The sequence below is a fragment of the Rosa chinensis genome, chromosome 2 (genome assembly GCF_002994745.2).
Source record: "Rosa chinensis cultivar Old Blush chromosome 2, RchiOBHm-V2, whole genome shotgun sequence".
In the NCBI taxonomy this organism is placed as follows: Eukaryota; Viridiplantae; Streptophyta; class Magnoliopsida; order Rosales; family Rosaceae; genus Rosa; species Rosa chinensis.
This window is the reverse complement of record NC_037089.1, coordinates 15,547,903-15,560,423: the sequence shown is the minus strand read 5'-3', so window position 1 is coordinate 15,560,423 and position 12,521 is coordinate 15,547,903. Positions and strand designations below refer to the sequence as shown.

General features: G+C 37.2%; 2 protein-coding genes across 3 annotated transcripts; one reads left to right on the top strand and one right to left on the bottom strand.

The window, feature by feature from the left end:
- Positions 1–1,290: 1,290 nt before the first annotated feature.
- On the bottom strand, positions 1,291–5,976 carry LOC112188575 (probable disease resistance protein At5g66900). Of its 2 annotated transcripts, XM_024327716.2 has the most exons (7): positions 5,622–5,976; positions 4,776–5,465; positions 3,480–3,880; positions 2,882–3,154; positions 2,799–2,842; positions 2,436–2,641; positions 1,291–2,272 (listed from the first exon to the last, which is right to left on the bottom strand). In XM_024327716.2, exons 2-7 carry the CDS (start codon positions 5,443–5,445, stop codon positions 1,434–1,436), a joined length of 2,433 nt encoding a protein of 810 aa, XP_024183484.1. In that variant the 5' UTR covers positions 5,446–5,465; positions 5,622–5,976; the 3' UTR covers positions 1,291–1,433. The 2 variants fall into 2 exon arrangements, with proteins under 2 accessions (XP_024183484.1, XP_024183482.1); XM_024327714.2 differs by having other exon boundaries at positions 1,292–2,272; positions 2,799–3,154.
- Positions 5,977–9,395: 3,419 nt separating this feature from the next.
- On the top strand, positions 9,396–10,263 carry LOC112183782 (protein ALP1-like; the record flags this gene model as incomplete). The annotated part of the gene is made up of 2 exons (XM_024322120.2): positions 9,396–9,627; positions 9,720–10,263. Coding segments are annotated over 2 exons (741 nt in total), but the record flags the coding sequence as incomplete, so codon positions are not given.
- Between the last annotated feature and the right edge of the window lie 2,258 nt (positions 10,264–12,521).

The window sequence follows — 12,521 nt, the reverse complement described above, 5'->3', positions numbered from 1 at the left end:
TGAATACGAATTGGTATTCCAACTTCTTTAAGTTGATTGGAAAGCATTTTATAAAAATAATTTTCTATTAAAAAAATGAATGCAGACCATAAAAAGATAGAAACTAAAAAAAAAAGAAGTAAATAAGTCAAAGATTTTGCAAATCGTTTCATTAATTTTGATAATGATATTGATAATTAACCATTTCCAAAACCTGCCTATCAACTCAATCGAAAAAAAAAAAAAAAGTTCTACATATTAAGAATTTTCACATTTGTCATTTGTGAGCAGTGTGAACACCTTATTTTGGTGAGGACAAATTGGAGGATGATCAAGACATATATATTTTCCTATATGTGGTTTGTGATTGAGATCAGACGACTCTCCAGATTTAGTCTTCAGCATCTATTTTTATTAAGGACAAGGTTGGTGCCTTTTACTTTTGTGAGAGCACTGAACGCGCGCTCCTATTTTTCTAATGCATAGGTTTGAGAAAATTCAAACAAGGAAAGAGAGAAGGACTCCGCGTTAGGTTTAAGGGGAAGGAAGGCTCCAATACGGCCACGCGGAGTGAAGGCAGGGAGAGGAGACTTCGCCGAGTCAGAACACTCCACAGTCTCCATGCATTCTCAACATTAATTTTCTAGTTCTTCCTTAATCCTTAACATGATCATCTTTCCAATATCTGTATTGACCAAATGGGATTGATGATGAGAAGCTTCGTTTTTCGATTCCTTGCTCAAGTGGCCAAGCGCCGTGGACTGCATAGTTAATTTGTTGATTAGTGTCATCATATATAGTGAGAGTTTTTAAAATAAGTGGACCAAGAATTTCCCTAAAATTGTCGGAAAATTAGTGAAATATACTCTTTTACGGGGAAGCACGATGTTGAGCTCTCCAGCATCTAAAGTGGGGAAATTCTACAATGTGCTAACGTATGACTTGCATATAATTGTCTTAAAGTAATAAAATGAGTCCTCAAAGTGCCTTCTAAGGTGTTGGTAACAATAAGGCACTAAAGCGAACTTCCGACCTCTGAGAGCACTTTTGGAACAAGCAAATCATTCCCTCCAGGCAGGGTTCATACTTAATAGCAGAGTACCAAAGAAATTTGCATTTCCATCGCATGATGCTTTGATACTGAATTGAAGTGATTGTGTCATTTATGCTTCCAATTTCCAAGCGATTGCGTGAAATCGCTTTTTCAAAAAGGAGCAGGCATTCACATATATTTGTCAAACAGTATTTCATGGTATGCTGAAACATTGAAGACCTTAGATATTTAGAATCAATGCAACACAAATTAGACAAAAAAGGTTTTTATCATTTATTGAGGAAATACAGGTCTCAAAATCAAAGAGAAAAAAAATCGTAAAATGGAAGTACAAATTGTATTGTATACATCACGGATACGTTTGCATTAAAATTTATCAAGGAAAAACAGGTCTAAAAAATTATTGAAGCTTATGTAGCCAATTCAGGTTGACATTCTCTTCGACCAGCGTTATATGGAGGTTTCTGAGATGGGGTGAGAAGAGTTCCCATAAATCACCTGTGTCTTCATCACATACCACTTCCTGTAACTGCTCAAGATCCAAAACCGATGAAGGCAGCTCTTGCAATCTTGAACACTTTCTCATGTTGATCTCCTTTAAACTGGTCATTCCACCAAAGTCTTCAGGCAATTCCCGAATGCTGAAGCAATCAGCTATGTCTAGAAACTTTAACTTCTTTAGGTTCCTAGTTGAGTCTGGCAACTTTGCCAAGTCTGTACAAGACCTTAGCCGCAATACTTCTAAATTGACCAGCTTTCCAATCTCTTCAGGCAAGGCAGATAGCTTATGCGAGTTGGCTATGCTGAGCTTCTTTAGGTTAACCAGAGCACAGAGAGCGGCAGGCAACTCCACCAAATCATTGCAGTAGTCAATGTTCATTTCCTCTAAATATGGCAATGCATCTGATATTTGAAGGGAACAATTGCTGAAAGCTTGACCAATGTTGCACATGAATAGAGATATCTTCTTTACACTCTTCAACTGTATGAGATTCTTGGTTATGGAAGAAATTGAAATGCGCTCTAATCTGATTCTCCTCAGATTTGACAAAGAACCCAGCAGTTGAATGTTGCACAATTCAGCAGGTAAAAAACCATGATTTGTGACTATTAAAACCTTCAGTTTGTCCATCTTAACCACAAATTCGGGTAAAGCATAGTTCTGTGTGTCAAAATTCAAAACTAGAACTTCAACCTCTGCCAGTTCAATGTTGTCCAAATTTGTCGAGAACACTCCATCTGCAAACAATAAGCTCCATGATATGAGTGAGGGAGAAATTGAGTATATAAGTATCTATTTGAATCCCGTGTGTGTCCCGTGCACATTACTGCTTATGTAAGAGTGTACATAAAATGCATGTGCTTGTGTGCATATGTTTGCTAAAAAGAGAGATGGGACAACCGGAGGAGATAGATAATAGGCGGGCCTTGATGGGTTGATGCTTCTGTCCTGTCAAGCACTCAGGTAGATTGTCTCCCCATTTGTCTATGATCCGTCTTTTATTATTTGCATCTAGCTTTGGCTGGTAGATAGCCAACTGTCTAAGCAAATCATGCTGAGTAATGAAGTGTTCACTGTAGTACCCATCTGCCTCCTTCTTCTCCTTCCTGTTAATTGATAAAAACTATGGTGCTTACAAGAAATTACTGGAACTTACTTAACACATACATAATGTGATAGAAAATTATGATGAGGATCTGTTCATTAATGTACACAAACTTGAGGCAGATTATAATACAGGAAAAAACAAAGATGCTTGCTCACCTTGTGATTAGAAGATTAGCCAGACTTCGAGCGGCAAGCTCGTGCAGGTTCGCAATGGACTTAAAATCTTCTAGCTTATATAGTTCTGCCCACATATCAATGAGAGCAGCAGCAGAGATCCTTTGGTCTTCAGGAAATGAACCCAGGTCTAAGAAGCATTCCTTCAAGATATGTTCTTCTTCATTAAAGGCGTCTAAACAACTCTGAAGGCCATCTAGCAATCTAGCCTCATAATTAAGAATAGAAGCACCTTTTAGTGTAGATGCTCTTTTCAGCCAGGACTCTACAGGTTTTCCACAAAGAGATCTTCCAACCACTGTAATGGCAAGTGGAGATCCTTTGAAATGCTCTATTATCTGCAGTTCAATTGTCCATGTGAAGTCAATTACCATACGGGTCCAAAAGTTCAAGTTTGTTAACACATTTCAATGGTGTCATGAAGAACATAGTTTAAAATTACCATATACTTCTACTTTTCACAAGTAAGCATAAATGTAAGAATATTGACAGTTTCATGGTAATGTGTTCATTTCTGTGGAAAGCAAACATAATATAATTTTCCCCCTTTGATTTAAGTCGTGCATGGATGCTTTGCATAAAAAACTTTACATAAAAAATGAAGATTTCAATTCATAAGCCTATAGTATTTATGTTGTACTTTGACAGGGACTAAGAAATCACCTTTCTCATAATATCTTCACGAGCATTACAGCTCTGATCTCCCAAGGATGCTGAATGTTTGAAAAGACTTTCTGCATCTTCAATATTCAACGGTTCTAGAATATATTGAGAACCAAATCTTGGAAATCTAAATCTTGATGTCACCAAAATCTTGGAATTTGGCAATTTGAAATCATCAAACTTCTGAAGAAGGGATTCCGATCCAGACCAAACATCATCCAAGACAAAAAGTACAGGATTCTTTCCTACTTCAATCCGGAATTGCTGTAGCCACTTAACCACATCAACTTCGTTGTGCAAAGTAGGAAATTCAAAACCCCTGCAGTCATAAAGCTCTTTTACAACACGGTCATCGGACTTCTTTGAGACAGTGACAAAAAAGATATTCTCCTTAAATTTGTCTGCCAAATACATTAAAGAAAGCTGTCACCAAGAGAGCATCATAGAAATCTGCCTTAAAGCAAACAATAAAACTTATGTAGCTAATGTTTAGGACCTGCGTTTATAAGAATCGATATCTCAACCTCGATCCCAGGCCCAACATATGCAATGAGTAACTACTATTTTCCTATCAGATAAAAGAGTGATAAAATGAGTAATGCAATTGTCATAAGAAAACACAATCTGATCATGAAGCTAAACTGGCAAGGTTACTGCTCCAAAGTAATAGTCCCTATCAATGATTCAATGAATTGAGCAACTATGAACCTAAAACGCCCAAACGGTTAAAGTAATAATCAAAACAAAAGAACAAGCTACATATATCAGCAATGGGGAATGTTTTTACTAAGTATTGCATGCAGGAGACTCAGGTCTCTTTGAAATCTTTGTCTTTTATCCATACCAAAGCTTGACAGAAATTTTGAATCCAATAACACAGTGTTGAAGCAACAGCTCATTACCTAGTTGTGGCATTACAAAGTTCTATTAATAATTACGTTTCTGCATCTGGATTACATTTGGGTATAGTGAATGTTAGTGCTGATACAATCTTACAAAGGGCAACTTCAGCAATGATACCTTTGACATACAATGATACAAGCAAACCTAAACCTATATGGCTATATAACGTACTGTTAAAGCACTTATAAAACTGAAAGAACAAACTACATACATCAGCAATTGGGAAAAGATATTCACACAAGATGAGAGAAGTGAGAGATGTGACCGTTTGCCGGTCCACCAATACAAATAAAATGATGTCAAATTTTGAAATACTACTAATATAAACAGTTTATTAGCAAGTATGAATACTTCACCAAATAGAGGGGAAAAAAAGAGAAACGGATATAATACCTTTGACTTCGTAATCTTCACAAAACTTTATTGCTAAAGTGGTTTTCCCACATCCTCCTGGAGCAGTGAGCACAAGCATTGTTACTTTCTCATCCTTGAGAAGCTTAGTCTTCAATTCCCTCAAAGGTATATCCACTCCAACTGTAAATGGTGCACCTACCGGTACTGCACCCCAACCTTGAACCTTTACCGCGGTATGTATAACCAGGTTCTGTTGCACATTCTCTGCAAATTCCAGTATTGTTGTATGAGTATCCTGGACAATGGTCCCTATATGTCCTAATTCAACCCGCGTCTTCTTCACATCTCTTGCTACTTGCACATGCAATATCTCATAAAAACTCCGAAGAGAGCTTTTTAATCCAAGAAGTTCGTTGGTGTATTTATACTGTTTGTAAATATTCCACAATCTAACCTCAGAGCATTTGGGAATGAGCACTGCACCCTTCTGCATTTGTACTTTAATTCCTTTAAGTTCATTATCTGGATCATCCAACACCTTATTGCACTTTTCCATCTCATCGATCAGTGGTTTCAACAAGTCTATCGTTAAGTCAAGATCTTTGAGGAGAGGCTTAAACATCTTAGTCTTGACCACCACTTCCTTAATGACTTCATAGAGCACATTAAATGGTACTCCCATGGCACCCCCTGCAGCAAGGTTGTCCATTCTTGATACTATACAACAACCTAACACCAAAACCAGAATTCTTAGTATTCAGTTAAATCCAAAGTTTTAGACGACATAACCAACACAATATGAGCTGACCAAAGAAAAACAATAAATTAAGAGAGAAATGAAATGAATGATATCAATGTAGCATTTCCAATCCAAACTCGGATTACCTCTATATTGGTGATCAGGCTAGACACAAAACCCAAATTGATATGAAGTGTTTGAGATAAACAATCCCCTCCACTCCGGCAAAATTAGAAAACTTTCAGACCAAAAAGCAGAAAACTTGTATCAATCCTAATCGAAACAAGAAGATCACAACAGAGCAGATTAGTATGCAAAACAAAATTCTCTCTTAATCTGTAATTGGTGATATCCAGGGATGCAAAGACCCTTGGTGGAGATAAAGGAGAACATATTCTTCTTCAATATATAACAAAAGATTTCTAATTGGGAGTCCATTGACTGACCCAGCAAGGAGGCCATCGACTTGCTAGGAAACTTTCACAACAGTTACTAGGAAACCCTCATTAGAAAAAAGACATAAAGAATAATTGACTATAACTGAATAAAGATGCCCTGTCAAGAATTTTCACATTTGTGAGCAGTGTGAACCCTTTTCTTTTTTCTAATGGTGAGGAGTGAGGACTGAGACATAAAGCAAGAAAATTTCTAAACTAAAGAGAAAAAGATTACTGAAGTTCATATCTTAGTAGCAAAGCAACCCAACAAACTCATAATCCAGATACAGTAATTTGGAAAGCTACCTTCCTCCATGTGATAAACCTAAACTGAATGGAGTCATCCTGCATTTTCTTTTAAATTTCCATTGACCAAAGAGAAAAAGACAGTAGTAGGTTGTGAATGTGTAGCTCCCTCTCTGTTTCTCCCAAATTTCCTCTCTCTTTCCAAATTCCATTTCCAATTTTTTTTTTTTTTTTTCGAAGAGCACGAACCCGATGCTCTAACTATTCCAGTTTGGTTATGGATGCAAGTTTTCTTTCTAGTGCGACTGTGCGACTAGTTATTTTTGGGGACTGGGGCTTACTGTCTTCTGTTCAGAGGTGCGGAGAAGAGGGGTTTTGGACTTGAGCCTTCCGTTTTTGCACTTGGGTATGGGCTGGTGCATTTCTAGACTTTTATTTTTAGATATAAATATGGTGACAAAATGTGCTATCATTCTGAGTCACAACTTAATTTGGATAAGATTCTCTTCCGGAGATTTTTCACAAGCGGAGGATGATCGTACGCTGGATCTCTTTAAGGGGGGTGTATTGTATATGGAATTACTGGCATTTTTAAAGAAGTCTATGGAATTTAAAAGTCCGGGTGTATTCAATACAGACTTTTAACAATCCATAAAAGTCTAGGTGTATTCAATCAGGATTTTAAAAAATCTTTATGAATTCCACCAAAGTCTAGGGGTATTCAATTAGGACTTTTAAAAATGAATAGAAGTTTAGGGGTATTCAAAATATCATTCATACATATGGAATTAGAAAATCATGGAAAATCATGGACTTTATAGTGTTTAGTATAAATACCAAACTCCAATATTTGTCCAGCCATCAAAGCAAAGATTTTGAGCGTGGAAAAGTCTATCAAAGTTCTGCTCTCTGCGCGCGAAGAGGTTGGTCCTCCATCATCTCTCTTTCTTAAATTTTTTGTTGTCTTTTCTCTAATGTTTTGTGGTATCAACTTCTAATACCTAACATGTTCATTGTTGTTGTTGAATTTGATTTTTTGTTTTTCAATTGTGATGCTTGGAACCCTAATAACCCAAATAATATCATCTACTCCTAAAACCCTAAACCCAAATTTGTCGTCTATACGTATATGCTTAATGCTTTTACAGTTTGATCATAGTCCTGCGTCTTGCACTATTGTTGTTATTGCAATTGTCATCCTTATTAGACTATTCTGAAAGAAGTCCCTTTTCTTCTGTTGGTTGCTGCGTCTATTTCTTTTTTTTTTTTTTTTTGGCGAATGAAGCACGCAAACTAACAGGCCATGATCTCCCAGTTGGATTTTCAAGCTTCATGGTCTTCTCATTCATAAGACCTTTAGCTACACCGAGTTCTTTTGGAAACCCAATGTGATATTTTGAATGCTTTGTCAAAATTCTTTGAAAACATGAATTCTCCGATTTGAACAAGATGGATCCATCTGATGTTTCTTCTAAGTAACCATTAGCAGGTCTCTTTCCCGACATGACATCATTGCCTTTTTCACCCGCAACGACTGTTTGGGTAGATAAGCCGAATGGTATTTGTGTGTGTGTGTGTGGTTTGGGTAGGGATTTGAAATTGTATCTTGAGACTTGTCCATTGAAAATAAAGCTTAGTCCACAAGAAACTAAACATTTGCAGGCTCTCCCAATCCTTGCCTGGGCCATATTATAGAAAGTAGAAGAAGTCTTGGTCATGCTGTTTTGAGCTAAAGTCATTGTGTAGCCGAAGGGTGGTTGTCTCCATTATTTTCCTGGAAACTCCAGACTGCTTTTGGAATTGTCCAGGAAGAATAGTCACGCTCTTATATGTTAGACTAGGAAACTTCTAAAAGCTAGGAAACACAGGAGAAAGGAATATAGAGTCCTATATAATATCTATTCTATGATGGAGTTAGTACACTTTTTCACTGATGATCGAGTACCATTATATATCCGATTGTATAGAACTAGATCAGTACCACCTTCACTACTAATGTCAACTAGACAAACTTGAGCATTGTCTCCTATCAGAAAGCAATTCCCAATCATTTTATTGGAGGTGGATGTCTGCACAAAAATATCTGTCAACATATTCAAATTCTGCATTATTGGCTCACTGAACGAAATCTTATGCATAATTGCATAAACCCATGTTCAAAAGGATATGTTCATGGTTTTTCTCGACTAGTCTCATTCCTTTATAAAAAAGTGAAACAGCAGTCAATGTGCAAAATCTCCTGCTGGTTCAACTCACATAGTTGGCATGGGTATCCTTGAAAGGTTTCATGTGATTCCATGGATTTAATCAAATTTCTGATCTACAAACTGCACAGTTTAGATCAAGAAATAATAATTTTTCTGTCAAGAATGGACACAGCAATCTGCAATAGATATTCAGATCATACAAGCATTTTTTTTTTTTTAATATCTCCTAGTTAAGCAATTGACAGATCCTGATAGTAGAAGAAAAGACTGTCTTTGAGGCCCAAAGCCCATTACCAGATACACAAATGGTGGACAGAGCTCATCACTAGGTGGCAAAGCTACTGATAGACTTTTGATATTGATCATGTAACTCATAATTGGGGCTGCACCCAAATCCAACTAAACCATGCAATTTAAGGCATAAAGATAAACTTAATCAGATAAGCTTAGACAAGGTTGCAGTAAATTTCAATATATAACATGCTAGCCTTGCTTGACAAGTCTAAGATAAATAAGTTGCAGTGTCCACTCTAAACTAATCTCTAGTTTGTTTTCATTCTTATTTTTTAGATCGGACTATAGGAACATATAACTACATATATTTTTCTTAATTCATAAGAAACAACAATTTATTGATACAAACAGAGGACACAGAAGTGGTCTTGTAATTTTTTTCCGGTCTATACTTCTCTTTTTTATATATATATTATTATTGAAGACTCATTTTCTCATGGCTTCTGGTACTTCAAAGTTGTACATACATTGCTTTGAATTATAATGTTTTGATTGATAAAAGTTGCATGTATGATTACTTCTACACAATCGTATAGATGGGAGATTCACAAGGGAATGGTAAAAGAAAGGATTACAAAACTTGGAACACTGAAGAAAGCAACGTTTTGCTTCAACTTATGGTTGAAGGCGCCAAACTTGGATTTCGTGATATTAATGGTGTGATAAGCAAACAAACAGTAGAGGCGAAGCTACTTCCTAAACTTAAGGAAAAACTTGGTTATATCTTTTTTCATTGTTTCAGGATTGCGTCGGAGCTATAGATGGCACACATATTCCAGCAACGGTAGTTGGACGTGAGGTTAGCAGATATCGAAATCGACATGGGAAGATATCACAAAATGTATTAGCAGCTTGTAACTTTGATTTACAGTTCACATATGTAATTAGTGGATGGGAGGGTTCCGCTCATGATTCAAAAGTATTGAATGATGCGATTTCTAGACGAAATGGACTCAAAGTGCCACCAGGTATAGTTTTACTTGCATTAAAAAAGTTCAGAACACTTATTACAATTTATGTCATATAACATGCTAATTGCATATATTTTTTTTATTATTAGGTAAATATTACTTAGGGGACTGCGGATTTCCAAATCGACGCCGGTTTTTAGCTCCATTTCGAGGTACTCGATATCATCTCAAAGATTTTGGTGGTGAAGGAAACCATCCTGTCAATGCAATTGAGTTATTCAATCTTCGTCATGCTTCCTTGAGGAATGTAATTGAGAGAATATTTGGAATATTTAAGTCGCGTTTCACAATCTTCAAATCAGCACCACCATTTTCATATAAGACACAAGCAGAGCTAGTTTTGGCTTGTGCAGGACTGCACAATTTTCTTCGACAGGAATGCCGTTCAGATGAATTTCCTCCCGAACCAGAAGAAGATCCGATAGACAATCACGAAGATAATTTTGAATGGGATGATTTTCAAACCCAAGATCAGCAGAGAGAAAATGCTAATGAATGGAGAATGAGTATTGCTACTCATATGTGGACAGATGCCCAACCAAATGCCAACAATGAAAACAATAACAATGAAGAAAGTGAAAATGAAGGAGAAGAATAAATCATATCATTGTTTCAGAGAAGTCTGCTTCTTTAGCATGAAACTTTTTTTTTCCCGTCTCTTATTTTTGGTACCTTTTGGTTGATTATATTTGTGTAAAAGTAAATGGAGATTGGAATGGTCTACTCATTTCATTTCATAGTCCCTTTATATAGGGATAGAGTTACAACGGATATATTAATTACATTAAATACATTGAATGCTGATTGATCTATAATTGTGCTGATTGATGGTAATCACTGATTCCTAGATTCCCTCTCCGTCAGTTGCTTTGACGAAGACACACAATATGTTTTTCCTTTAACACTCCCCCTTGTGCCAAGTCAAAGATGAAATGGTGCATGAGTTGTTGCCTCACTAAAAACCTTGCCAAGTAACAATAAAAACCCTGTGGGACAAAAATACACCTTGGTCGAAGGAAAAGAGCACAACGCACCTTTTACATTTGAGTATGACATGTGTGTGTTAGACTCCCCCTGATGTCTACACCTCCCCCTGATACTTACATTAATCTAGGGAGCTTGGAAAGTCTTCGCATTCCTATGCTTTTCACATGTTTCTCAAATGTGTCCTTAGGCAATGATTTGGTGAACAAATCTGCCACATTCTCCTCAAACCTTACTTGATTCATTTGAATCTTGAGGAGAGTCTGTTGTTGCTAATTGTAGGACAACTTTGGCGATATGTGTTTTGTGTTATCACCCTTAATATAACCTAGCTTCATCTGTTCGATGCAAGCTGCATTGTGTTCGTAAATGCAAGTAGGCTCTTCAGTGGTATAACTCAAACCACTAGTCCCTCGAATATGTGCAATGATAGTTCTTAACCATACACACTCAAGAACTGCCTCATGTAGAACAATGATCTCTGAGTGGTTCGAGGAGGTAGCCACAAATGTTTGCTTGGTTGATCTCCAAGATATCGCCATGTTCCCATTGGTAAATTCATAACCAGTTTGGGAACGATATGTGGGTCAGATACGTATCCAATATCAGCAAAACAATTCAAAACGTCATTTGACGTTTTAGTATAATGAGTGACGTTTTCGCCATCAACATTTCCTTTAGGGATTGCAGTTCCATCTGCAGTCCCTCTTGTCTCTCTGTAGGGAAAGAACAGTCCCAAGTCAATGGTTCCTTTTAGGTATCGAAAATGTTCTTGATACCATTCTAGTGACGCTGCGTTGGCGCTGAGCTAAATCTAGTTAACAAGTTCACTGAGAATGCAATGTCTGGTCGAGTGAATTGGACTAAGTACAATGATGCGCCTATTGCACTTAGATAGGGAATTTCAGCTCCCAACACTTGTTCGTCATCTTCCTTTGGACGAAATGGATCTTTCCTTGCATCCAAACTTCGACCGATCATGGGAGTGCTAGCAGGATGTGTTTTGTCCATGTTATATCGCCTGACATTTGGACATATGCAGACTGGTGGATTAATATTCCACAAACTCGGTGTTCTAATTCAAGACCTAGATAGAATTGAGTTTTCCCAAGATCCTTCATCTCAAATTCGGATTTCAAGTAGCTCGCGGTTTCTCTTATTTCATCAAGAGTACCAATTATGACATATTCTACTACAATTTGCAAATCCGGAACTTGTTTTCTTTATGAATACGCAGGGGCATAATTCATCGTTCTTATATCTCTTCCCAATCAAGTAGTCACTTAGACGGGTATACCACATCCGTCTGGATTGTTTCAATCCGTAAAGTGAGCGTTTCAACTTAATTGCAAACGCACTCTGTGGTTTAGAGTCACTTGACTTGGGTAATGTAAGGCCATTAGGCACTTTTCATATATATCTCTGAATCTAGATCCCCATAGAGATATGCAGTAACCACATCCATAAGCTGCATTTCCAGTCCTTCAGAAATTACTAAGCTAACTAAGTAGCGGAACGTTATAACGTCCATTACGGGAGAGTATGTCTCCTTGTAGTCAGTTCCAGGGCGTTGTGAGAAACCTTGCGCCATAAGGCGAGCCACCTCAAGACTTCATTCTTCTCATTACGCTTTCTGACAAAGACTCATTTATGTCCTACAGGCTTTACACTTGGTGGGGTTAGCACTACCTGACCAAATACCTGTCTCTTTGTCAGAGAATCTAATTCTACCTGGATTGATTCTTTCCATTTAGGCCAATCTGCTCTTTGTTGACATTTTTCAACAGAGCGTGGTTCGATATCATCGTGCTCTATGATTCCTTGAGCAACAGTATATATCATCAATGTGTATGGAAGATCTTTCTATCAACTCATACGTACTCTCGTAATCCTTTGAGATTTCTTTG